General features: G+C 40.4%; 1 protein-coding gene across 4 annotated transcripts in view; it reads right to left on the reverse strand.

Annotated features, from left to right (window-relative positions):
• Nucleotides 1–27624, reverse strand: part of sema6a (sema domain, transmembrane domain (TM), and cytoplasmic domain, (semaphorin) 6A) — a 169443-nt gene that overhangs the window by 37896 nt on the left and 103923 nt on the right. For all 4 annotated transcript variants that reach the window (XM_088993961.1, XM_088993965.1, XM_088993963.1 and 1 more), the window contains exons 7-15: nucleotides 25000–25090; nucleotides 24080–24199; nucleotides 21616–21704; nucleotides 17888–18105; nucleotides 13621–13752; nucleotides 10671–10826; nucleotides 7196–7369; nucleotides 3839–3979; nucleotides 3657–3731 (exon numbers count right to left, since the gene is read on the reverse strand). In XM_088993961.1, coding sequence (XP_088850087.1) covers nucleotides 3657–3731; nucleotides 3839–3979; nucleotides 7196–7369; nucleotides 10671–10826; nucleotides 13621–13752; nucleotides 17888–18105; nucleotides 21616–21704; nucleotides 24080–24199; nucleotides 25000–25090 — 1196 coding nt within the window. The remainder of the gene's footprint in view (nucleotides 1–3656; nucleotides 3732–3838; nucleotides 3980–7195; nucleotides 7370–10670; nucleotides 10827–13620; nucleotides 13753–17887; nucleotides 18106–21615; nucleotides 21705–24079; nucleotides 24200–24999; nucleotides 25091–27624) is intronic.

Below are 27624 nucleotides of genomic sequence, written 5' to 3' on the forward strand. Positions count from 1 at the left end.
TTTGGAGTTATCTTCAAGATCTTATTTGTTTTCAAATATGTAAATAGCCTCGCTCCTCCCTACCTCTCAGACCTTATCCACCCTTACACACCTTCCCGGCGTCTCAGGTCTGCGGACCAGATATTATAAGATCAAAAACTAATCGAAGTCTCGGAGGGGATCGACCCTTTTCCGTTGCTGGTCCGACTCTCTGGAATGACCTGCCACTGAACATTCAGCAAGCCCACTTGCTGCCCATCTTTAAAACCTGTTTCAAAACTCACGTATACTCTTTGGCATTCGATTCAGCATGATTCCAACTTGATCTTGGTTTTACTTTGTGGTGCTTTCTACTATCTTTGTAACTGCTTTATTTCCTTTATATGATAGCTATCCATGTTAAGCGCACAGTTTCAGCTGCTGTTAAAGTGCTATATAAATCAATATGTATACATTCCACCGTTACGTCCTTGATCCACTGGTGAAAAAGACGCTTTGACTCTCACCTCTTTCATCTAGAACTGCTTCATGTAACAAAGAGGGTACATAAAATTCTTAAGAATGAACGATTCTCTCTGTCTTTGTGTTGTCACATTGTCTTTGGTTTGTCATATTATTTTTGATTTAGTTTTTGTTTCTTTTGACTTCAAGATGGCGCCGCAAGAGTGGCTGCCTTTACAGCAGCTCCTGTATTTTGTTTTTCTACTTCTTTCTTTCCTTTCCTCTTCCTTTCATAACTTTGCTGCTGTGAAATGTAAAATTCTCAACTGTGAGACTAATGAAGGTAAATCCAATCCAATGTATCACATTGTATTGTATTGTTCTTCGACTTCTTTTTCATTTCTTCTTCCTCTCATAACTTTGCTGCTGTCAATTGTGAATTTCTCCATTGTGGGACCAATAAAGGTTATTTCATCGACTCACAACCACAACAGTAATTTCCTCATCAGCATTAATACCACCATTACCAATGTTCAGATTTTTTTTTGCAGTGTGAAACAAGAGAGTCAAAAACCTATCAAGGGTTGTCCTCTTTAACTAGCAACAACCGGCCAGGGGCATCATGTTGAGAGAAAGCTTTCAAGAATCAAAGATAGAATATGATGAGACCCAGCAATGATTGCTCGTTGCTGTTGTTGGTGAGCTCTGTTGTATGCAATCAAACAAACGCCTTCACACCAGAGGCTGAAGCCTTGCACCCGACGGAGATTTTTCAGCAGGGAGTGAAAAAGAAAAGCCAGCACATTGCAACTGTGATTCTCATCTTTTTTTTCACACACAATTGTCCCCATAATGTTTTGAAGACACCAAAAATTGCTCGAGGCAGAGCTATGGCTTTCTTTAATAGGGGTAGGAAGCATTGCAGCAGGTTTACTTTGACATTTCATCACCTGCCTTGTTTCCTTTTTTTTTCTTACAGCATGGCAAATAACAGCAACGCCATCTTTTCGCAGCTCAATGGTAACAATAGATATGTTGCAGGGGAGATAGGCCGTTCCGTGCACGCCATTTACCGGCCCGGTGTCGGCTCATTCAAACAGAAGTCTCCATCGGCTCGGCAAAATAATAACATGGGTGTTATTTTTTGTGTGCGTTCATGAACGCCTTTGGTAGCCTTGGCACACAAGACAAATCATTTTCCAACGCAGGCATCACATTCATTCAATGTCAAATGGCCAACGGAGCGCCGATCCTTATGTTATGACTTCATGTGTAAAAAGTTTTTTTTTTCCCACTACAAAGCTTCGGAGAGTAGAATCATGCTGTGTCCCAGCGACCACCGCAAAATTACAGCGAGTGTGACCATCAAGTGTTGCTCGGGCTAAGCAGCCAAACTTTGGCCAGGCGGCTTCCAATTCTTTCCTTCCATTCGACCCTACAACCGCCTTTGCAGTGGAGGGAAATTGCCCTCATACACCATAAAATTAGAAAGCTCACAGACACGTCAAATCCAGAGATGAAGGCTACCGGGCATTACAAAGAAGGCGGAACGTTGGATTGGAAAAGTTGTAAAACACTCGTATGGCCTTTCCATAAAGCAAGGATTATATTCAAATTCACTGGACCAAAATACTTGTTAAACCGAAAATTCCAACTAAAGCAAGTTGACAGCACAAGTATTCCTTCCAAATATAACTTTCTACCCCCGTATTAATTTTAAATGATTTCCATACATCTATTACACGCACCACTTGTGAGGAGCTGGAGCAAAATCCCAGCTGGCACCGGACGCGAGATGGAGTTAACCTCAGATAGATCAATTTTCTACAATTTTCAACTCTCTTTGCAAGTTTAATGAATAATTTATGAAGAGAAAACATTTCGATCCAACCATCAATTTTAATAAGGTCGGATTTGTTTCAAGAATTTAGAATTTACTCATGAGGGCTGGAATGGATTGAGGATTTCAATCTGCGAAAGCTTATTGTACAAACTGGGCCGAAAACTTCGTCAAATTCAATTGACCTCAAAATGTAATGTTGATTCATCGGCCCTAATTCGGGTTATGGGTAACCTGTAGACCAGGGGTGCCCTAGTCTGGTCTTCCAGAGTCCGATCTAGACGGTTTTAGGTGTTTCCCCCCTCCAACACGCCCGATTCAAATTTATGCAAAGTATACTGATAAGCTGATTATTTCAATCAGGTGTTTTGGGTGAAGGAGACCTCCAAAATTGATCAAAAGGGGCTTTTGCAGATAGAACTTGGGCCCCCATGGTGAAAACTACACTAGCTGACTTTCGGTGAGGGTAGGGCGTATTTTTGGAAAAAAAAAAACATTTTCACACTCACATTCACACCTATGAACAATTAATCTATTAATTAATTAACGACTAATTAATTCACTGCGATTACCAAATTTATTTGGGAATTGGAAATATGACGTACAGCGCCATACCCGAATTCGTTCATGTTTTGTTTTTCATGCTTGGGTGCCGATAAAGCCCTGACCATGGCCTCCGGGTAAGCAAGATGATCCAAAGAGAAGCAAACAAGTTGCACTTCGCTAATCGTGTGACGTTGACATTAAAACGTTTGAATTTCTTTTTTAAAATTCTAAATCAAAAATTTCAATTTAACTCTTTCACTATCATTCACAAATGTATTCGGGAATTGGAAATATGACGTGGAGCGCCATTCCCAAATGTGTTTGGGTTTTGTTTTTTTCATGCTTGGGTGCTGATAAAGTCCTGGCCATGGCCTCTGGCAATGTTTTTTTTCCACAAGGGAACAGCATTTCCCTTTTTCCATGTTAGCATTTTGTTCCGGGTTAACCCTTGTTAAAGTGCGATATAAACCAATATATATGTATTGCATTGTATTTTGGACAGCCACCCTCATTTCATGCTCAAATAACTCCAATCCCATATAATTTAGGGGTTAACTCCTTTTCCTGATGAAAGAAGAGAGTCTAAGGTTTCTAGCGCCGTATTGAATGTTTATGTAGTCCTGTAACGCAATATTCTGTGTGTCCTGGAATTCAAGTGAAAATGACAAAAATCCTGACACTGGAATGAACACACAGTGAATGAGTTAATGTAAATCCACCTTTTTGGAACAAGAGAGGAAGGTGGACTACTCAGAGAAACACAGATAGGACAGTGAATTGCAACAGGATGCACTAAAGCTCAACAGGAATCCTTCGTCACTCTCATAGGTGATTAAATTGTGTGACTTACTTGGTATCAATCACTTGGCGGCATGCTCCTTCTGACACCCAACCGCAGTAAGGGTCTCTGGAGGCGATACAGGACCTGTTTGACATACAAAAGACATTCATCTGTGCAGTACAAGAAACAGTAGCAGAGAGGGGAGGTTCAATGGAGGTGACGTTTTCGGCCATCATGGCTATTAAACACACTTCTTGCATCTTCCGTGCCTTTCGCAGCGAGACAGGGGCACTTTGACCACGCAGGAAGTGAACGCCACCCACAGGGAGTGACCCTTAGCATCGATCTGTATGCTGACAATGCGCTTGTCCTCCACGCCATCTATGCTGCACCTATAGGATGACAAAAGAGCAGATGGAAGGATGATGAAACTGATTGGATTTGTCATAGTCAGGATGGATCTGGCTCATAAGAATCTTGTTTAAAAAAATTATTGCTGTGTGTTATGTCTCTCTCTATCTCTCTCTCTCTCTCTCTCTCTCTCTCTCTCTCTCTCTCTCTCTCTCTCTCTCTCTCTCTCTCGTTTTCTCTCTCTTTCTCTGTCTCTCTCTCGCTCTGTCTGTCTGTCTGCTTCTCTCTCTCATTTCTCTCTCTCGCTCTGTCTGTCTGTTTGTCTCTCTCAGTCTCTCTCTCCCTCTCTGTCTCTCTCACTTTCTCTCTCTTCCTCTGTCTCTCTCCCCTCTCTCACTTTCTATCTCTCCCTCTCCCTCTTTCCCCCTCTCTCTTTTTCTCTCTCCCTCTCTCTTTCCCTCTCTCTCTCTCTCTCTCTCCTCTCTCTCTTTCCCTCTCTTCCTCTCACTCTCTCTCTCTCTCTCTCTCTCTCTCTCTCTCTCTCGATAAATCTCTCTCTCGCTCTTTCTCTTTCTCTTTCTTTCTGCCTCTCGCTTTCTGTCGAAGGGTGTCTCACACTTGGGCCATCCACACTCTGCAATGTAGGACCGGTTCTTCATCTTTTCATGTCTTAGAAAAGAAAAAGAAATCTGACTTTACAGGATCTTTAGAATATTGACATTTGTTGTTTAGTGGCAAAAGTAGATTTCGTTTTTAAAAATGTGGATGGGATTAAGACGAGGCAGAGGTTGATGAGATAATGCCGGAGTGAAGATCACGAGTTCAGGAGGGGCAGAGTGGGAGAAAGAACAGGGAGATATAGATAGAACAGATGGCCACGCACGGTGAGCAGTCAGCAGTAACACTGCACTTAAGTGTAAAACCCTCTAACACAATCCACTTTGCCCACCATCCAGTTCCTCTGTCCCCAGTCAGTCTTTGTCTGCCCGGCCCCCATAGGACCGCACTGTAATCCCTTTGGGTGTGCCCGGTATCTTTCTTTCCTTCCCTACTCCCCATCCATTGCTCTCGGCATCCCGGGATTAATCCTCCCCTCTTTGCTGTGCTTCGGTGCCGCATTAACATTCTCAATTAGAGCTTAGAGTCCATCCATACTGGGTAATGCTTGGCAATCGGACGCGTGCTGATCCAGCTCACGCCAGCCAGAGGGTAGAATGCGGGCAAAGTCACTTACTGTACTCGAGTGATGCCAGATGGCCGACGGCCGACCGCTGCTCAGCTAGCTGGGGAGCGGTGTGCCGAGAGAAAGAGGGCGATACAGGAAAGAGACGCGGAAAGGAGAGAAGGAAGGAGGCAGGGCTTTGCCCTTCATCCCCTCCATAAGGCACGTCACATGGCCACAGTATGTTGGGAAACAAACAGCGGCGACCTTGAAAGCTCCCCCTTGTCAAGTCCATACCACCCCTCACCACCACCATCACCACCACCCCGCCGTCTCAGCTGTCTAATACCATGTCTGCACGAACGTAGCTATTTTGAAAAGCATATATTTTTCCATGCAATGCGGCCTTTTGTCCACAAGCACACTCCGCTTGAGATCACTAAAAGTGTCTCTCAAGAGAGAAAGAGAATGAGCGTGAGCATTTGATCTGCCTTTCACCATATGTAGCTGACATGGATAGATGACAAAAATAATATCTCGGACCAATGTCAGGAAATTGGATACCATTTTTAATCTTTTCCTTTTACGTGGTCGCAGTTGGACTGAGAAGGAACAATCCCAAGTAAAATGTTGCAGAGCTGGACAAATCGATGAAAAGGTTTCTTCAGCCGTCATCTGTACTTCTTTGAAGGTGTCGGACGTTTCGCTTCTTATCCAAGAAACTTTGTCAGCAAACTTAAGTCTTCCTGGTAGTTTAGGCCCTCGTTTAGGATAAGAAGCAAAACTTCCGACACCTTCAAAGAAGTACAGATGACGGCTGAAGAAACCTTTTCATTGATGGACCACTCCTGTACGACTGAGAGCTTACACAGATGAGCTGGACAAATGTTGACAAAGGGTACCATATTTTTCGGTGTATAAGGCGCACCGGAAAATAAGGCGCGCCACGAAGGAAGGGTGTATTTTCAAGCTTTTTCCATATATAAGTCACATCGGACTATAAACCTTCAATGAATGGCATGTTTAAAAATGTTTTAGATATATTAGGCACACCATATTATAAGGGGCTACCGTAGAGCCTGGAGTTATGTTTGTGTTCTGGATTAGCTTTTGTTTTCTGATGAAAGAGGAGTGTACGGTTTCTAACGCTGTTTATGTCACTTCTTCAAGAAGGAAAATACACCGGAAAATACTGTAATAGTTTTCGGCATTGAGACCTAGTTGGCCAGTGAGCCAGCATATCCAGCAGAACGATTTTGCAGCTACATTGTAAGACTCCCCTATATCTTTGCTAGCACGTCATACATTTCAGTCAAAGGACACAGATCAATTTGTTTAGGATGCCTCCTATTGAGATCCCTGTTCGACCTTGACCATTTAGTTGAAGTAGTGCCTTTTCCGGTATTTGCTTTATTCAGGGTGTCTTCACTTGACAGCTAAACATACGTTGACTGTTAAGAATGAATTAAATGGGTGGGTTTGGTTCAAATATCATTGCAGTGTATAACAAAGACTATTCTTTCAATGACCTCCGTTGATTTTCAACTCTGTTATTTTTTTCCCCCACTCTGTTGGTACCGCTGCTCATTCACCCGCGTCTATTAACCCCACCACTAAAATTTGCCTTGGCATGGTCAGAAATGTGGCCGCAGTTAATTTTCATGCGGCAAAATGCAAAATGACTCTTCACTCAACGCACTCTCATCTGTGCCTGAACTGGCAGCCTCATCTTGTTTTCGACAAGCTCACCGGGCCCCCTCTGAAGACAAACGCAGACCTCAACGTGAGTGTATGCATGTGTGTTTCCTTTAATCAGCCATAAATTTTGGAGGAGCCCAGCTCCAATGTGGTCAGCAACCGCAGAACTACGTTATCCAGGGCCTCAGGCTTGATGTCTTTAATTTGGGTTCTGTGGTTTGGTCGAGTGTAACCTGATAAAACTCTTTCTCAAATGATAGAGCAGCCATTGGCTTGACTGACTGCAGAAGTTAGGTTGGTGGGTGTAAGATATTGTGTATGAAATAAAAATATATTATGGCCCGTATATGTACATATATTAAAAGTTTATTGTCTTAATAGCTGGAGGGAAACATACTTGTCAGGATTGTAGACGTTGAGTTCCTCCAGGAACAAGCTGTCGTTTAGGAAGCCGTTGTTCATCTTTGCGAGGAACTTGAGGATGATACCTTTCTCAGATCCCAAAAAAACCACAGTGTTGTTCTTGTAGGGACCCGCTTCACTGTCCACCACAATGCGCGTCAGGCGATAGCTGAAACACAAAATACCGACACCTGTTTGACTTTCTCTGCTCGGTTGATGACTTTTATCTAAATTCATTTTTTATTTGCATCGTGGGAAAAAAAATCGAAACAAATCACTTGAAATCACTTTTTGCCCTGATGGTCACAATAATGTAAGCAAGGAAGAAGGTTAAGTCACATAGGCTCATGAGTAAAACTAAGTCAACCACGATCAGCCCAAAATTTGAATCAACAAAATATGATTCCATGACTGTACAATAGAAAAGCCAAAACAAAGTCACATTTGAAGGCTCCGCTTAGCTCATGCGACAATGTGTGACTGGATAATCAGAACTCTGGTTTCAACGAGATATGTGTGCCATGTGTTATAGAGATAGGTCGATATAGAGCGAGGAGAAAATGTCACAGTGACATAACGCCCTAGCTAGAATCAAAGAAGCCTCATCGCACAGCTTCGATCCATGATAATCTCGCTATTTTGGTGCCATAGAGTAAAATAAAGTAGCAGTACAAAATACAGTGTGTTCTGCCTTAAAACCCGATACAGGATCACAGTTTTACCATTGCCTAAATCAAGGACTGAGTCATTTTCTGCACCAGTAAAACAACGCTAATTCTGTACAAGTCACAGATGGTGATAAAGAACAACAAGTATAAAAGTTGCAGGTTTTCACCTCTTTCCTCTGGATCTCTTTCCCTTAGCTGTGTGTGGTTAATTTATCGCGAGCAAAATGAAAGCATGCAACATTGCACAAAGGTCACAACATCAATCAGAGCGCCTTTCATCAGGCAGCTCTAAAATCAAAAGCAGGATTGGCTTTAGCAGGGCCTGAATAATCCTGGTGATTGACTTTGCTTTGAAAATGATGAGTGATAAGCAACCCCTATCCTTCTTTTCCTGATGGCTGATGGCCATAAAGTAATCATAATTATAGTAATATATTAACTAATTCACTGCCAGACAATGTGCAAATATGTGTCTACTTCAGTGCCAGGGTTGTTGTCATTGTAACTTGAACTCCAGGACCCACAGAATATTGCATTTCAGGACTACATAAATATTCAATGCGGCGCTAGAAACCTTAGACTCTCTTCTTTCATCAGGAAGAATGAGTTAATTCCTAAATTGTATGGGTCTGGAGTTATTTGTGCTTAAAATGAGGTTGGCTGTCCACAATTCAATGCAATACATAGATATTGGTTTATATAGCACTTTAACAACAGCTGAAGCTGGAACAAGGCGCTAACATGGAAAAAAAGGAAAATGTTGCCCCCTTGTGGAAGGTAAAAATGTCTGTGGCCAGCGCTTTATCCCAGGAAAGAAAAAACAAAACCCGAACTAATTTGGGAATTGCGCTCTGTCATATTTTCAATTCCCGAATAAATTTGGAAATGGCAGTGAATGAGTTAAATATCTAATGGTGTGTATTTGTGTCGATGTAGGCTCAATTGCATTTTGCCTTTCTCCTGGCACAAATAAATAAATAAATAAATAAATAAATAAATAAATAAATAAATAGCAGCAACATTCCCAATTTGGTAGAACGGAATGTAGACTTAATAGTGGGCTCTGCACTATTAAGAAAATATAAAACAAGGGGGAAATTTATTTCAGGCATTAGCTATAATAACCTCATTTTACAATTGACTCTTTAAAAGGTCACCTCCCTTTTAACCTTGTCGTCCGCGCCTTTGCTCAAAATATCCCCTTAAACTCCTTGGAGCTCGTAATCAAATCAACAATATCAGCAAATGCGGTTTAGATGTGGTAAAGAATCTGCGGGGGAGCCAAAGTCAGCATTGTTTGGATTTGATTTGAGAGAAACAAGGCAGTCTCAAGGATGGATTAAGGATGTTATCTTTACAAGACTTCTTGTAGTATCTTCAAACTCGTTGATTCATTGCCCTCAGCAATCAGAGGTTGCAGGACCCAAAAAAGTGGATGATGTCGCACATGTTTTCGGTTGACTTCTTGGTCATAAAACTAGTATTCTACAAACGGAGACAGGCAGATCATAAAAGACCCCGTTCCGCTCCCTCTAGATGCCTCAATGGCGCTTATTATTTTTTTCATCTTACATAAGGCTTTTAACTAGCATGCGAAGCTACACTTTGTGTGTAGCATCATTTTTAATGAAAAACACAGCTATTATATAAAACCAGACAATTATGTGTGTTTTCATCACGGTGCATTGATGAAAAGAGACTGGCAGTTCTAACCTTGATGATAAGTGCTCGTCTTCTAAACTGAGCCGTGGCAGTATGTAGGTCAGACCGCTGTAAGATGTGCAACGAGGATGATGATAACTTGTAAAAAGCCAGGAAGAATTCTTTATGTAGCTCATCTACTCTCTGCCACTACCACTGCTGAGACTTGTCAAAGGTCTGCCAAGCACTTCAGCAATTCAATCAGAATTGAAAAACAAAAAAGATGTGTGCTATGCATAAGTACTGCTGTATAGAAAATATAGAGGGTAAAAATCATGAAGAATGCCTTGGCTTTGGAGAGATTCAAATACACCAAAATAATAGTAAATTGTCTTTGAATTTAGTTGGCTAGAAACACCTTCAAACTTTGTTCACATGGTTTGCAAATGTCTCCCTTTATAATCCTGGTGAACAGTTCCAAAGAGTATAGCAGGTTAAGGCTGGAGTCCTGTCCACAAAATTATAGCAGTTGAAAGCCAAACATTTTCTTCAGATCTCAATCATGGTCACAATATGAATAGAAGTAAACCTTTTTGTTTGTTTTATGAAAGACTGGCATTGTCTTGACAACCACTGGTTGTCCATCAAAACACCAAAGAGATCAAAGCAAATATTGCACATTAAGTGTCCAGTAGCACTTGCTCAAAATCTTCTGACTTTGGGCCAGTGAACACTCCAAGTATAATTCCACAAGTATGTTTTGCTTTTTTCTTTGTGTACCAGTGATAGGTGGTTGAAAAAAAGTGTGATTTATCTCCCCCCACACCCCAAAACTAGCTCGCTAGTGGGCTAGCGAGCTAGCTAGCTCTTGCTACCCATCCATTCCGTAGTTATTTTGACTCAAAATAATTGTGTTTGAACCGCATTTCACTCAACGCAATGGATACACAGACCATTGACTGACTTTTTATTTCACTTGGAGATCTTGTTGGAAGATAAGAGAAAATTTCGGCACATAACAGTTAAAACAGGTCACCAGCTGGCCGCGTGGTTTTAGCGCCGCTGCATTTTAATGACTCTGATCTCAGAGTGGCACTTCACCTTAATGATTGCACTGCTCCAAAGTGGTTGACAACAAGCTTTGGAGTGTGTATTACTTACCGAACCATTGTTTTGAGGAACCAGGGCCGGTTGGCAATTGAAGGCACCGCCTCATCCATCAGCGGATGCATCTTGATAAAGTTAAGAGTGTCGTCGGGGAACTCATTGGACACCTTGTACCTCTCCATTGATGGACTGCCAGCACAACTGCCAGGCCTGCAGATGGAAAGGAGTAAAGAAGTTGACAAAAATAAAATGAGCTGTTTTGTGCGGTCATTTTTAGTCTCTTGAGTTTGTTGTTTTGGTTGTATTTAGGCATGGTGTCTAACATTAAAGTTCATAGTGAAAAAAAAAGCTATTTGTAACATCTTGGTCAACTCATTTATCTCATCACCAATCAGACGCGTGTGAATATCATTCTTTGCTGTTAAAAAAATGATGAAATGAAAGGCAGAATGTCTGATTTAGTTTTTGTAATCTATCTCATTTGACTGTATGGGTGTAGCTAAGGTCTAAAAGCTGTGGAGGACACCTGGTATCCAATTTTCTTTGGTTACAGGATCAAGTAGCATGCTAGCTATATGATATCTTTACACTGAGAAGGTGAGATGGTTTGAAAAGAGAAGCCGCTCTTGACAGCACTTCCCCTTTGCAGGCGTCTCACCTTCGAGAGCTTGTAAAACAATTTTACGGCCTGAGTCTTTGATGCGATGCCATGCCATAAAATCCACAGCCCCTTTCAGAATTATCAGCCAGCTGGCTACTGGACATATGAGGTGGCAAACATGCAAGGACCAAGCACCTACTTACGGAGACAAACGTGAAATCAAAGATGAGATGTTGTGGTTGCATAGGTCAAATGGTTAACTTTATGTGTCATGGCCAGTCTAGATGCTCATGTCAAGTTATATCACGTTAAGTACAAATCTGTCAATTGCTTCAATGGATGACCAATTCTGTGTTTCTGGTTTTAAGTCAATGATAGAGAGTCTCCAAAAATATCAATTCATGAAGAAACATTTAAAGAGTTCAAATGCAGATATGTCAAACATCATAATTCAGAAGCAAAATGGAAAAAAAGTTGATTATTTCAGCTGCTTGGTTGACCCTTATTATTTTTTTCATTTCCAAATACTGTAATTTATTAGTTAGCTATGTATATTGCACTATTCAGAGATCTATGCATAAACACCCAAAACTAAGTCTGATTTTTATTTATGTATTTCTTGTGTATTATTGAGCAGTTTTAGTACTCATCATGCTCACATGGTCATTAACAACAGGTACCCTTGGTTGGAGGTCAGGACTGATATATAAAGGGGATGAGAAAATAATCTATTAACATATTATAGAATAGCAGAGCAAATTCTAGAGGTGTTTAACTATTGCTATACAGATTTCTAACAGGTTGTAGCACTCCTTCATCCTGGTGTAGCGCCATCTGCGGACTTCATCGTTAAACTACAACATGAAGTAGTAAAAATATACGTATATTCAAAAGAGCGTGTGCTTAACAACAGTGCGTCATTTGGCGGGCTACTTAGCCTTAGTGGATTGATGCCCCTAAGAGGTCAGTATTTGCATAATGATGGTACATGAAAGCAATGGCGACAAGTGCTTCGCTGTGCCGGATAGCTTCATTTATGTGTGCGGACATATGGGCAGCAGAATGGAAACAGACACTTTTTACGTATGAGAAGTGTGTAAATGGTTCGAGGCTACCACATGGTAGAGCAGGCTGCCGCGGGGCCCAGACCTGTGGGTGCCGATGAACCCGCCGTCTGTTTGCCGCCACATAAAAGATTCCAGAGGATGAAAATGAAATAAATCACAGCAAAAACAACCGCCTGGCTGTCTGATGTTTTTAATCCGTCCAGAGAGTGGGGTAAAGGCTCAATTGCACAATAAGACGCTCGCTGCTGAGGGAAGTTATAAAGAAGCATAGGCAAACACTCACACTGCGTAGGAGCAATTACTTTAGCCTTGGTCTTTGTAGTAAATCTGTTCCTTCTTGTGAAGAACAGTGGAGTAGCTCTTCGCCGGCTAATTAGCGAGCATGAGATTGATCAGGCTTGAGCGTTTGTGGAATTAGGCAACTGTCTGTAAAACGATCTCATGCTTCATTTGTCGATGCTGGCTACTCTTTGATGGAGGGTCGCCAATGTGTGCTATAGTGTAGCCTAACAGGAATCACGGCGAGACTTATAACGATTTTGTTGTGCAATCTTCACACAGTATGTTAATTTGTGTGGAAACAAATGAATGTGTGCATCAGTATGTTAGCAGCACACTTCCTAGTTTCTGCAGAATGACTAAAAAGTGGACGGCATCCCAAAAAAGTATTTTTTTTTCAATATCATTATAATATATTATATCATTATCCTGATTTGTTTATTAACTCATTCACTGCTAGACATGTGCAAAAATGTGTCCACTCCAGTGCCAGGGTTTTTGTCATTGTCACTCGAATTCCAGGGCCCATAGAATATTGAGTTTTAGGACTACATAAACATTCAATGCAGTGTAATAAACCGTAGACTCTCTTCGTTCATCAGAAAAAAAAGAGTTAATTCCTAAATTATATGGGTATGGAGTTATATGAGCTTGAAATGAAAGTGGCTGTCCAATATACAATGCAATACATACATATTGGTTAACAACAGTTAAAGCTGGAACAAAGCGCTAACATGGAAAAAAATGGGAAATTATGCCCTCTTGTGGAAAAGAAAAACACCAGCGCTTTATCAGCACCCAAGCATGAAAAAACTAAACCCGAGAATATTTAGGAATGGCGCTCCATGTCATATTTTCAAATCCTGAATAAATTCGTAAATGGTAGTGAATGAGTTAATCAGCAGGCTACACATTGACCAATCAAAAATGACGTTATTGGGAATGACGCAATGGTTGGCATCCTTTGTGTTATCTGGGTTACAGGGAAGTGTGTGTGTAAGTGTGTATCTGTGTGTGTGTCTGTGTACCAGCAGTGATTAATTAGCTTGACTGGTACCTTGGCTTTGGAACCCTCTCTTCGGGAAAAGGCGTCCAGGTGGAGTCTGGGGATTTTTGCTCTTTGAAGCGCCCCGTGAAAGTGTGAGCCACCTCCGCCATGTCATACGCACACACCGCCGAGCCTGGAATGCTGCCACCGCACAAACACAACACAAAAGCACTGATGAATGACCAAATCAAAGACCTACCATACCAAGACCGGAACTGGCGCAGGGAAGCAGGAAAAAAAGGCATTGAAAGTCCCCAGAGAGATCTTGCTCTAACTGTGCTAATTTGAGTTTTAGCGTTGACAAGTCACTCCAGAAGTGCCATAAAGTAGGTACTGTAAGATTTATAAATATTAAAAATATAACATGTCTCTGAAATAAGCATTCATTTCAAGGGTATTTCAGACCACATAATTGTACAGTTTATAAATAAAATACCCAAAATGACACACTTTCACGTGGTATTCTCTCACTGTGTGCAGGTAGCTTATCATTAACAGCTTGATCCTACTACTTATTGGTTTTCAAGTCCATCAAACCTCATCTGTGAGTCACCAGAGACCCCACCGAGCGAATGAACCACATTGGATCAAGACCAAAAAACATGTATTTCGGACTCGGGAGTCATCGGAGGTCTGTTTATTTATTTCATGCTGAGACAGATTACTCTCAATGCCAGAAATGCGTTTACGAGGATATTCCACGGAATATAAATGTGGTATAAGTTCAAATTCGGATCAGTATGTCATGCTCTGCTAGTGTGTTGCTGCAATGTTTGTAAACATAAGAAACCAGTCTGAGTATTTAGAGATGGAATTAGTAAAAGCTGGGTATCACCCGATTGTGTACATTTTGTCTCCTTTTGTGATCAGTTTCATGTTTAAGGCTTCCTGTCTATCATATTATAACCTCTGGAAATAGCAATTGAATTATAGATGTAACAAATGCACAAGAGTGACAATTTCAGAATAAAAACGGAATTTTAGTCAATTCCGATGTGTCGATGACTTCACTATAGCCCCCCCCAGAAGAAAACAAATGGGAAATGTCTTGACATAATAATGTGCTGTAGGAATACAGGTCAATGGGGGCACAAATATTTGACTCACTTTGAGCACTGGCAAATCACATTATGCTCTCACCCCACTTGAGTTCAGCAAAGTCTTCCGCAAGGATCACTGGTGAAAGCTTATGTTTCCGATTACTGTTTTGACTCAAGTCTCTTTGATTTACGTGGGCTATATTTAGCAGTGCGCTATTAAATATGGCAGACTAGCGACGTCGGAGGCTGGCCAAGTCCTCTGAGCGTATCATGACTGGATCTCTCCGAAAGCCTCGAGGGCATCAGCGTTCATCACGAGGCCACTGTGATGGACAACAGATTATTTTATTATTATCATTTATTTAACAATATGGGAAAGAAAATGATCTTGTGATGGTAACTGGAATTTTACTGAAATCAATGCATAGCACACAGCTGAGTCACTTTTGCAATTTATTTCACAACTCATCTGCACTCAGAAAAATCCTAATTTAACAGAGTTTCTTTCATAACGGAGTGATTTTTTATTTTTAACGGTGGGGATGGCTTTTCGAGCCGTTGCCTCATGGATAACCCCTTGAGACAAAATCCCAGACAATGGTTGTATTATAGAGAGTAGGCTGGCAAAGCTTGGTTTGTCGAGTAAATAACAACCATTGTTGTCTGCATTGGATAAATTACCGTGCCAAGTGTGTGGTATTGACACAGTCTAAAAAAGAGGAAAATTCTTGATGTGCATCAATTTTATTTTCTATTTTTTTAATTTGGGTACTTTTTAAAATCTAATGACAACACACCCACAAGTTGGACTTAAACCGACAATATTTATAACGTCAAGCAAGATCTCTTGGTATAGTTTTACATCCTCTGTTTTAACTAAATGTTTTCATGCACTCGATTAAAGTACACATATTTTGTCCCGTGCTATTCGATTCACCCTCAAGTCAAGTAATAACTGGAAATCTGGGCAGCATTTCCTTGAGTAAAAGAAAAAACGTGGCTCAAATTGCCGTTGTGCAAAATATTTGTTTTGAAAATCCAATTGTCTTTGAATATTTTCAGTGGCGCACCCGCACACCACTTATGCGCACCCTGAAATTATAGTGCTTAATGTTGAATCTGAAGTGATACAATATAAACATTAAAATGAATCAATTGCTGAATACATTGTTGACTAACAACAAATATTATTCTAGATTTATTGAATGACAATATGAGGCCCCGCATTAATGCCGGCTTTGGAGCCGGCTTCATAGGGAAGCTTCATTAGATACTGCCGGAGCAATAGCTATGGGATCAAGTTATCCGGGAATCCAATTTTTATCTTGAGAAAGACTTGACAGGATCTGAGAAATAAGTCATCGAAAGAGCAATCATTAGGATCGTCCTAAATGTGAGTGTGAATGAATGTTTTTCTCCGACTTTACCAAGGCACCAGCCCAAAAGGAAGGATAAAGATATACTCTGGCTCAGTCGTCATGACAGTTCCAGAGGAAAAGTGCTACAGAAAATAGATGGATAGATTTCCTATGGGAAAGGTTTAGAAATCGAATCTGAGGCTTACTCGCTTTAAAATATAATGTTGAACTCGTTGGTGTCATGGTTTGCAAGGTGGTGATGGCGGTGGATCCCAAAATAAGCAGGCAGGAGGGAGCAGCAGGTTGTATTTGAAAAATTGCATTAAAATAAAGTCAGGAACAAAATCTAAAACATCAAAGTCATCTGAACAGAAAAGTACAAAGTGTCAAAGAAAACCATGAGTAAAAATCTGCCAAGATGAAACAAACCTGACAGGGTGCAGCAAACACATACACAGTACAATGACCCGACACCGTAAGGTCGTGCCGGGAGTCCTGTTAACTGCCACTGATGAAGACGACCAGCACCTGTGCAACTGTGCAACTGAGGGCGGGGCCGACAGCACTACCTGTTGGTCGCCAACCTGAACGTGACGGTCTGCCACTGAACGGAACGACCAACACCTGTGTAGGTGCAGGCGGGGCCGACAGCGTCACCAACCAGATCGTGACAGTTGGCCGTTCTACTCTATTTCCCTAAAATTTATGGTAGGCTTTTCACCTTGTTTCTCCGTAAATGACAAGATGCTTTCGATCGTCTAAATATGGTCTTTCTAATTTCCTACCATTACTGAGAAATGGAAATGCACAAATCATTCGGCACACTTATAGTAACATTCATAGGCTCTGCTTCATTGAGTTTAAATGTCCATTAAGCAAGCTCAATTGCAGCGTCACAAGCAATTGTCTTATCTGTGAAAAAAGGAGCCATAAAATAGAGAATAATATGCGTGAGCCACATGGCTTGCTGTTAATTTTCAATTTAGATGCTGCGTTTGAATATGAAGGTCGTGCTGAATACAAATTTTGCTGAGCAAAAAAAAAAAAAAAAAAAAAGAGGTTAAGCATCTGAGTGTCAAAAGGGCAGTGGGACTGTTTTGATTGGAGATGTAAATGTTGACCCAGTGGACGCGCAGATTGCCACAAGGCGACACACACGCACACACTTTTAGATTTTGCAAAGGTCGACCTGTCACTATGTAGATGAGCTGTTGTTTTGATAATTGGGTTAATGAATACAAAGTCATTGTTGATGCACAAAGTACGGAAATCTGCTTACGATATGTGTCTGATCTTCAGAGGAATTAACGGAACCTGTCAGAGCGGTTCATCAGGTCAGGGAGAATGAGGTTCACAAACTGGGGTTCCAGAATTTGTCATAAATACTTTATCATAATGATGTCTCAACTATAATAATAATAATAATAATAATAATAATAATAATAATAATAATAATAATAATACATTTCATTCATAAGTGCCTTTCAAAACTCTAAAGGTCACTTTACAGTCACAGGCTAGGTTTTTTTGTGGGTGAGTAGCGGCAGTCACACGCGCCAGAGTTCACTCAACCCAGAAGTAACTCAAATAGAGAGAAAGCAAGCTAGCTAGCTAATAGATAGCTAATTGCTAGCTAGATAGCTATATAGCTATTTATGACTTATGTCTCATAACATTACACATTTTCCTCTCTTGAAAAAATAGAAATGCGTATAGGGGCAGTGTACTTGAGAGTTTTGAAAGGTGCTTATGAATGAAATGTATTATTATTATTATTATTATTATTATTATTATTATTATTATTATTATTATTATTATTATTATTATTATATTATTATTATTATTATTAAAACCAAAACCTACATAACTTCATTTTACCTGTTGTACGGTGTGGAGAAGGTGGCCATCACAACGTCTTTCCCATTGATATGAATGACGTCAGTAACTGCCTGCAAGATGTTGAAGTAGAAATGGGATTCGCCCGGAATGGAGCAGTTCAAGCGGGATTTGAGGAACGACGTCCATTGCTTCTCCAGGACGCGGGGTGAGCCGCCTCTGTCATTCTTGCAAACCCTCGCCACCCTAGGAAACACCACCTAGTCCCAACACCAATGTGGTAGATCATGTTAGCCCATCGTATAGTTTTGCTAATAAACACACTGTAAACAATAATGCAATATCCATCCATTCATCTATTTTGTAATCCGTTTACCCACACCGGGGTTGGAGGTGTGCTGGAGCCTATCCCAACGGTTTTTGGGCAGAAGGTGGGGTCCACACTGAACCTAATACGTCCATGTTGTTCGAGTTTACTGCTCGCTGCTATGTTTATTCAAAGTCAAAGTCAGCTTTATTGTCAAATATGCTAATATGCATGACATAAGGCACAGATTAAATTAATGTCCTCTCGGACCCAGCGTGCAAGGCATGCAAGGCACTTATAACGTGGCTAAAAAGACATACAATTGACAACAGACAATACATGTAATTTCTATATGTAAAGTGAGGTAGTGTCGTCTGGAAAGTGAGGTAGTGACGTATGTAAAGTGAGGTAGTGACATATGTAAAGTGATATCATAAAACACATTGAGATTGGTGTTATTCACACTGGGACAAATCATCCACAGCAAGCTAGCTTGCTGCCAAATGAATCGGGTGTGTGTCAGCAGGGAGAAATGGAAAACGTGCAGGATCTCTACCTCTGTGGACCGGAGTTTGACACTTGACCTTGGACTGATGAACCTTCTGTTAAGACTGACAGAATGTCCATCGCATACATTCCACGTTTAGTTTGATGCAGTATTAACCATTAAAAGCATATTTTAAACTGGTTGATACATTTTAATTTGAAATGGAAATGGTAGTTTACTTCAAGATATAATTAGGAATTTGATTAGATTATATTAGCCTTTATTAGTGTCCTCCATACTTATTTGTCATGTGTTTTTTTATGATGATACTAGTTCAGCGTGTTCTACCGGAAACAAATTCCTTGTGTGTTCTACATACTTGGCCAACAGAGATAATTCTGATTCTAATTATTTAGTCAAACTACAACACATACACGATAAACAGGATGTGGCCAAAATCAAGTTACACCCACATTGTTGTAGTCGAATGAAAATGGCTTGCCATCGTGTTAGCCGCTAATAATTCAATCAAAATCAAGCTCGAGAATAATGTTAGCTGCTAGTAATTAGCATCCATGTTGGTCTTGAGAACAGTGTTAACCGCTATCAATTAGCATCAAAATTGTGCTGAAGAATAGTGTTAGCTGCTAGTAATTAGCATCCATGTTGGGCTTGAGAACAGTGTTAGCTGCTTGTAAGTAGCATCAAAATTGTGCTGGAGAATGGTGGTAGCTGCTAGTAATCAGCATCAAAATTGCACTTATGCAGTTCTACTAAGGTCAATATTTATATCACGTGCTAGTCGCGGTAGGCTAAGTACATGTAGCAGCAGTCGATGGAAAATGCCCGGCTTTAGTCAAAGCCGGCGATTTAATTACAATGCTGCCACCAGAGGCCTAATTAAACAACCGGTATATTCAGCACCCACTTAACAGATATAAATCTAACCATGACCTGAAAACACTACTTACACTAAACATGGGAAAAAGAGTGCCAACACGCAGGCAATAAACACACACTTTGTGACAACCGCACATTGGGATCAACCTCCCCCTTGAACATAGAACTCACATACAGTATGTTGACTTGAATATGGCAGAAACAGTATGACAAATAATAGGAGACACTATGTCAAAGTGAATGTGTCAAAAGGTGTCAGTTTTACTCATTAAAATTGGTTTGATCACACGTCTGCTTCCAATATTCACGCTCCAGCATATCTGCATATCACAACCCAATATATATATATATATATATATATATATATATATATATATATATATATATATAATATATATATATATATATATATATATATATATATATATATATATATATATATATATATATATATATATATATATATATATACAGTAAAGTCTCGTTATATCGATATCGTATATCCATAGTCCTCTATTTCTATTTTGCAAACAGGGTCGGATATATCGATAGTCCCGGTTATATCGATATTTTTTCGGACTCCCTTGAATATCGATATAACGACAGTTTAATCGAACTATACAGTGCCTCAATTTTTCTGATGATGATACTCGTGCTAATCGTTCTACCCGAGTCAAATTCATTGTGTGTTAGACATACTTGGCAATAAAGATGATTCTGATTCTGATTCGAACAAACTACAAAAGTACACAGGTTATGACTTCAAGGGACAGCCAGGGCGGTGGAAAAAAAAGCATTGGCACCGCCCTATACCCACTCTTGAGGACTTGCACACTTGCAAGAATCAAGACAAGAGTGCGCAAAATTCTACTAGACCCTCCGCACCATGTCCACCACCTTTTCCACCTACTTCCCCCTAGCCCTAAACTCTTTCAACAGTAACTCAAATATAACTGTATCGTGTAACGTGTAATATAACGGTATCAATTTTTTTGGGGCATTTTTTACAACCCTGTGGAAAAGCCTCCCGTTATAATCATTGTAACTCTAGCTCTGTACTGACTTGGACCACTTTCTGCTTGATACTTTGCACAATGTCTCACAGTTGTTCCTGACAGGTACCACTTACATCAAGGAATTAGATTTGATTAGATTAGCCTTTATAAGTGTCCTCCATACTTATTTGTGATGTTTTTTTCCTGATGATACTAGTGCAGTGTGTTCTACTCGAGACAAATTTGTGGTGTGTTCTACATACTTGGCCAACCAAGATGATTCTGATTCTGACTTATACACATGCCTCCTGTCTTATCATTTTTTTTGTTTTAAGCGTCTTTCATGTCAACTTTTTTTTATACTAATGCATGCTAAAACTGAAATGACTGACCAATTTACTATTAATCACAGGTGAAGAATTTTAGACATGAAGGACAATTTATTGTTTTTTCATGACGTGCTATGCATTAGCAACAGTTAAATTGCTCAGTTCATTCACAACATGTATAATTATGCCGCTTTGAGGAAAAACCAGTAAGGTTGAAAAATTCTGTCAGTCTGGCTGGGAAAAAAACATTACTTCAAAGATTCTCGTTGGCTCATTTCATCACTTCTTTTTTCCTCACTCCCTCTTATGCATTCCATTTCTTCTGAAAATACATATGGGCAAACCCTTCATACAATTTCTTCTACCTGCATTCCAATTAACGTTCGCCCTGCGGAAACCAACGTTTGAATTTAAATGGCTTTAACAGAAGGTGTCTTTGTCGTTGTTCTCTCTGGTGCAAAAACTCAAATTGTAGTGCTCTTGTAAGGAATTCTACTCAGGGATTGCTGAGAAGATGGGAACCGTATCACAAGGATGCAGATGGCGTGTATATTTGGACTTTGCGAGTGGGATCTCCAGATCTATTTCAGGTCCTTCATCCTGTCCAGAGTTGGTCGGATATTGAAAAATGCTTGGCCCCCTTCCAGCTAATGTACACACGATATATCCTGTTAGTTCCCTGCACATACTTTCTTCCGAGAACACTTCTGAATGGCGCTAAACAATAGAAGAGGAATGAAGCGCTTGCTTACTTTTCCCATTGTGTTGTACTCCATGGCAATTTCCCTGAAGAAGAAATAGATGAAGTCTCCGTAATTGACTGCTTGCACAAAGTAGGGCTCTGACAAGACAAAGACGCATGGGGAGAAAAAAAAGAAAAAAGACTCAGATTGTTGCAGCAAGAGATGTGACATGTCATTTCACAATAAACAACAACCGTGTCATGTCATGTCATGATATCCGGCAGGGGGGAAAAAGCCAAATGGGAGTTGTGAGTGCCTCATCCATCACATCAGCTTGAACATTTGCATAAAAGGTAAAGGCTGTTCACTATTGAGATTTGACAGGCTCGACTGGTGCGCTTGCTCTGCCCTGCGGTGCATCAATTTCCGCTCTCCATGCAACCTGCTCAAACAGGTCGACAAAAATGAGCGAGCAAAATTAGCATACGAGACGAAAGATCGGTGTATGGAAGAACAAGATCCAAGTGTATGGTCAGCAATGCATCATAAAAGTCACGTCTTTCCGCATCAACTTTCAAACCGCGGGTATTTTGTGGTGTGTGACGTTGGATATGGATGGGTGTGCACACAACCACATTACCTCAAAAAAAAACAATGGAGTTGTAAAGGTTTGAAGTCAAAATGGTGGGAAAAAAATGTACCGTATTTTCTGGTGTATAAGGTGTACCAGAGTAAAAGGCGCGTATTTTCAAACGCTTTTCATATATAAGGCGCACAGGATTATAAGGCGCACCTTCAACTGATGACATGCTTAAGAATGGTTTTCATCTACCGTATTTTCTGATGTATAAGGGGCACCCCCAATGAATGGTGTATTTTAAAACTTTTTCCATATATAAGGAATACAGGATTTTAAGGCGCACCTTCAATGAATGACATGCTTAAAAATGTTTTTCATATACTGTATTTTCTGGTGTATAAGGCGCACTAGAGTTTAAGGCACGCCCCCAATGAATGGTGTATGTACAAACTTTTTCTATATATAAGGCACACTGGACTATAAGGCTATAAAAGGATAACCAACACCATTTTTTTGTTTCGTAACTGACATCAGAAAAAGGTTTTATAGCATGTAAAATACCCAAAACACACAGGCTGATATTTTTAGTCAAATGCAAAACACCAATAAAAATGACTTAGTTTGCCAAAAGTACTTCAAAATGACCTTGGAAGTGGCGAGTTTCAGAAGGTCCCGCCCCCTTGTTCGCGACGTCACGCCAGGACGTGTTGCCTTGCTCGAGAATCAAAACAATGGTTTCAGATTCGGAGAAGATGCTTTCTTGTTACTCATCCAGTTATGAATATGATTCAAATAGTTTTGAAGAGGAAAGCATAAATGTGTGCAATCGATTAAAGAAGTCCTTCAGTCTCATTTTGAGGAGCCTGGACTCCAATGTCGCGCCCAGAAAATGCACAAGATGGCGCCCAAGCTCCGTTGGAAATGGGCTGATTTGTCTGCTGGGAATTTGTGTCAACTAGTATCAAATAGTAGTCTTGATGCTGCACACAACGATTCACCATCGCGTTATTCATGTTTTTGCCTTCTAATTTTGCCATCAACACGGATCAACACGAACTTTTCAGACGAAAAGAAGTGCCCAAAATGCATTGTGTGTCGCTTTCTCGGTCAGGGGCGTTCCAGACATGACGTCACGTCAGGCATCGTCATCAACTCGAAAACAAGTCTTCCTGAATATTCAGCGAGAGTCTTAAAACGTAAAATATAGCTATATGCGGTGGAATCATTGTAAAATACGCTCAGTAGAAGTCATTTGAAGTTATTTTACAAATTATGGACACAACTTGTCCAGAGGCGTCGGTTGTCCTTTAAAGAATGTTTTTTTTTTCTCCAAATATACCTAAATGTATAAAAGTTTTCAAAATATAAGGCACACCACATTATACGTCGCTACAGGAGAGGCTGGGGTTACACCCTACTTTTACTAGTGGCTGCTGACAATAATTGCGTGACCTTTTGTGGCTCAAAATTGCTTCACATATAAAAACATATGTATTATGTTCAAGTCATGCAATCTCATTTCATTTAGTGAGCATCAAAGGATTTGTGTTGCATTATTTAGTATTATTTGTATGAACCATATTTTCCCGACTATAAAATACACTGGATTATAAGGCACACGTTCAATGATTGACACATTCGATTTTTTTTCCATATATAAAGCACACCGGATTATGAGGCGCAACTAGAATGACATATTTATATTAAAACCTTTCCATGTATAAGGCGCACTAGGTTATCATGCGCATGGTCAGTTTTTGAAAAAAAATGTAAGGCTTTTAGATGTCATATTTTCAATTCGGGAATACATTCGTGAATGGCAGTTAAGCCAAAATGAATTTTGAAGCAGAGCTACAATCATCATTGTTCATAAAGAGTACGCAACTGTGAAGTGAATTGGATTCCCTGACGGAAAAAAAGAGGAGCACACATATCATTGTATCATGGCCTCACCTTTTAGCCACTTGGAGTCATGTTTAACCGTACGCAGAGTTGGGCTGTCTCCAAGGCTACGATAGATGACCGCATCAATAGCCAGAAAGTCGGTCACCGTAGCTGAGTACAATTTGCCGTCTGGAGAGGGATGTGGAAAGAGAGCAAAGGATTGAGAATTGAAATGGACGGCAAAAAAAAAAGTATTGAGGGAGAGTGTGAATATAAACACAGTATTCCTGCCAACAGTCCGCGCACACTCTGGTCAACCTGTTGGACATGTGTAATTGCTCACCAGCTCCTTTACTGCGCATACGTACACATGCAGTGACACACAAAAAAACAGCACCGGCGTGACCTCGGTCCACCTCAGATGAAGCCACAGTGGAAACTCAAACTACATAATTGAAAGGGTGGCTGGGAGACGAGCCCTTTCCATTACTCAGTGCTTCCAGCATGCTGTCACACATTAGCCGCTCAAGCTGCTCCTTCTCCGCTGGAAGCTCGCAGGGACAGCTCATCAATAGCGCCATTAATCAAATGGAAACGGACATGAAATGGGAACTCCAATGTCTTTTGCGGCTCATGGCAAGGTTGCACGGGAAGATTCTCATCAGATGAAAGTCGACTCATCAGCGTATGCATCCATTTGTGACTCTTTTTCCCCTTCCAGTCAGCCAAGTTTGGTTTCATTTGGCAGAAATGGAGGCTATTACGGACGACTCAATCACGGGTCACATGTAGATAAACGATCATAACGCTCACATTCATACCAGTGGACCATTTAGAGTGGTTAATGAACACGGCATGAATATTCAGCCTAGATTCTCTGTTTAGGGGTTAGGGCTTGGAAATTAGAACAACATGTAACTACAATCAGTGTCACAAAATGGATTTTTGGAGGTTCCATTGTTTTAAAATGAGTATGCTTTGAAGCTCACCAGCGAAGAGGGCAACGTTGGCATGCTTGGCATCATAGGGGCAGCGAGCCATCCCGCTGATCTCCTCTCCGAGAGCTTCCAGGGTGTCCATCTACAGTCACAAATTGATTAATTAAGACAAAGGAGTTGTCAAACATTGTTTTGAACACCTTCCCCGGAAGAAACGAGTATACACGTTACAAAAGATTCATTTTTAGTCCTAGACGAGTATACTCGTATACAACGTTACCTTAAAAACCAGCTGTATTCGTCTATACTCGTTGATTTTAAGCCTTTGTGAGCCACTCTATGTGTGAAATGAGTATTCTCGCAATAAGAATAGAACTGTGGGAAAGGACATTGTTACGAGACTTTCTACGACAGCAATGGTCGTAACGTTGTTGTTCGCATCCACATTTGCATTCATTTTTTGTAGCATTTTTAATTGTTACACCCCAAATGTTTAGTTCAACGATGATAGTAAATATGAACCTTCCCTCATCAGCTTCAATACTTCTGACAACTCTGCCAATTCATTGGACAATGACTATTTCTTGACAAGTGGAGAGAAGGAGCCTCGAGTCGTCAGAGGAGCGGATCCTTTCACAGGAAATCCTGGAATAACGATTGAAAACCCAACAGAACTGAATCCATTTGAATTACTCAGTCTTTTTATTGATAAAAGGATTTTTGACCGTGTATGGTAGAGACTAATTGTTTTGCTGAACAAACTGGACAGGATTTACAAACTGTTTACATAGCCAGCATCAACAATACCATATAGAACATAAATAAAAAAATTAGTCGGAAAAAGGAACGTTTTTCCACAAAAAAATGTTGCGGAATGGGTTTGAAAAATGTATCAAGAGGACAGAAATCTTAGATGCTGATTGTAAAATAACCTAAATGGCCACATAGGGGCAGTGGAGACGTCGCGCCTTCTCAGTAAAATGCATAAACGTGATCGTTCTTCACAGAGGATAAAGAAAATATGCCTGTGAGTTGTGTAACAAAATCTGTATTGAACCACCATTGGAGTTCAACGGAATACATCGATGACATTTGCATGATTTGTTAGCATAAAACTGATCAGACTGTATGGTATATGTTTTGAAATGGAAGTAAGTGAAAAGGTTAATGGTGGGTTTTGTTTGAATATTGGGGACCCGAAACAGGCTGCTTTTAGCAACTGGAATAGGGTTAAAAAAGCAAACCTCTTTGGGACATCCTACAAAATGAATATCTCCTTCACCCGTGTTCAACTGCTCCAGAAAGGGTGTTGGAAAATCGATTAAGCTGTTTTCGTGACTAAGGAACACAAACAAGCCAAATCTAAATTGTGAGATACACACAACCTCCTTAGGGGGAGAAATGTGGCTTGAATATGCGTTCACAAGTGAAGAACATGTGGCCAAGTAGAATTTTAGGTCAGTCGTCTGGAATAAAATATTTGTGGTATCACCCCATGAGTGAGTCCATGTGACTGTCTGTGGCTGTCATAGCAGAAAGCCCATTTTCCACGGCATTAAACATATTTACTTTTCCCCCTACTTCATGCATTATCTCAGTGCATAAAAGGAGCTTAAACGCCGCTTTTATCCATTTATTGCTACGACGTTGTGAAGGGGGAGTCGCAGGTGCACACAAAGGAAATTTGACAATGTTTTGAAGCTCGCTACTTCCTGAATATTTGATCAGAGCAGACTTCTAAGTGAATGCTTTGCACGAACAAAGCTTAAACCCTTATTTCCTCAAAGACTCTCGCTAGACTCTGTTAAATCATGATTTCAGGACCCAGTGGCACATTTCCAGCCCACTAGAATGTTGTGTGTGATTGACAGAGGCCCATAAGCGGACGAAAGGTCAATGCCATTCCTCTAAGGGTCAACTTGTGTTCCCCAGCAAGCGTACGGTTGAAAGCAGAAATACACTCGAGGTCAGAAAAACGATTGAAATGCTGCTAGCCTCTCCTTTTTTTCTCCCCTCTACTCGACTTCCTCAACGACAGAAGCTGTGAAGTTCTTAACAGCGCCTTTCCTGGTCTCTAAACGGGTCATTTTGTTTTCTATTTCTGTCTGGGTGGGGTAAAAAAACAGTTATCATTTGCCCGCGCTATAAAAGGACACACGTCCTCACACATACTAACACATGCAACGTTTGCCAGGAAAATTGTTGGCGCAAAAATATAAATACAACAGGACCAGCAGTAGAAACGTATTTCAAAGTCTTTCTTTCCTACTGTATTTTTACTGATCTTATAGCATGGTTATAAACTCAGTGGTGCCTTGAGAAACAAGTTTCATTCTGTCTTTAGCCATGCTTGTAAACTCAAAACACTGTAAAAATTATCGTTCTCAATTTAAATGAATGAAAATTTGGTAAAAATCTTTGGCCTTCAACTTGACTTGATCTTGGTTTCACTGCCTGGTGCTTTCTGCTATCTTTGTGACAGCTTTATTTCCTGTATATGATAGTTGTCCATGTTAAGTGCTTTGTTACATCTTCGGTTGATGTTAAAGTGCTATATAAATCAATATGTACTGTATAAAATGCCCAAAATCCATTGAGAATTTGTCAAAAATCCTTGGAAAGCAAATATAACATTTTAAGTCATTTATTTTAGTCTTGATTATCTGTGTTGCATCA

This window comes from Hippocampus bargibanti, linkage group LG04, assembly GCF_051943395.1.
Source record: "Hippocampus bargibanti isolate YZ-2025 linkage group LG04, ASM5194339v1, whole genome shotgun sequence".
Taxonomy (NCBI): domain Eukaryota; kingdom Metazoa; phylum Chordata; class Actinopteri; order Syngnathiformes; family Syngnathidae; genus Hippocampus; species Hippocampus bargibanti.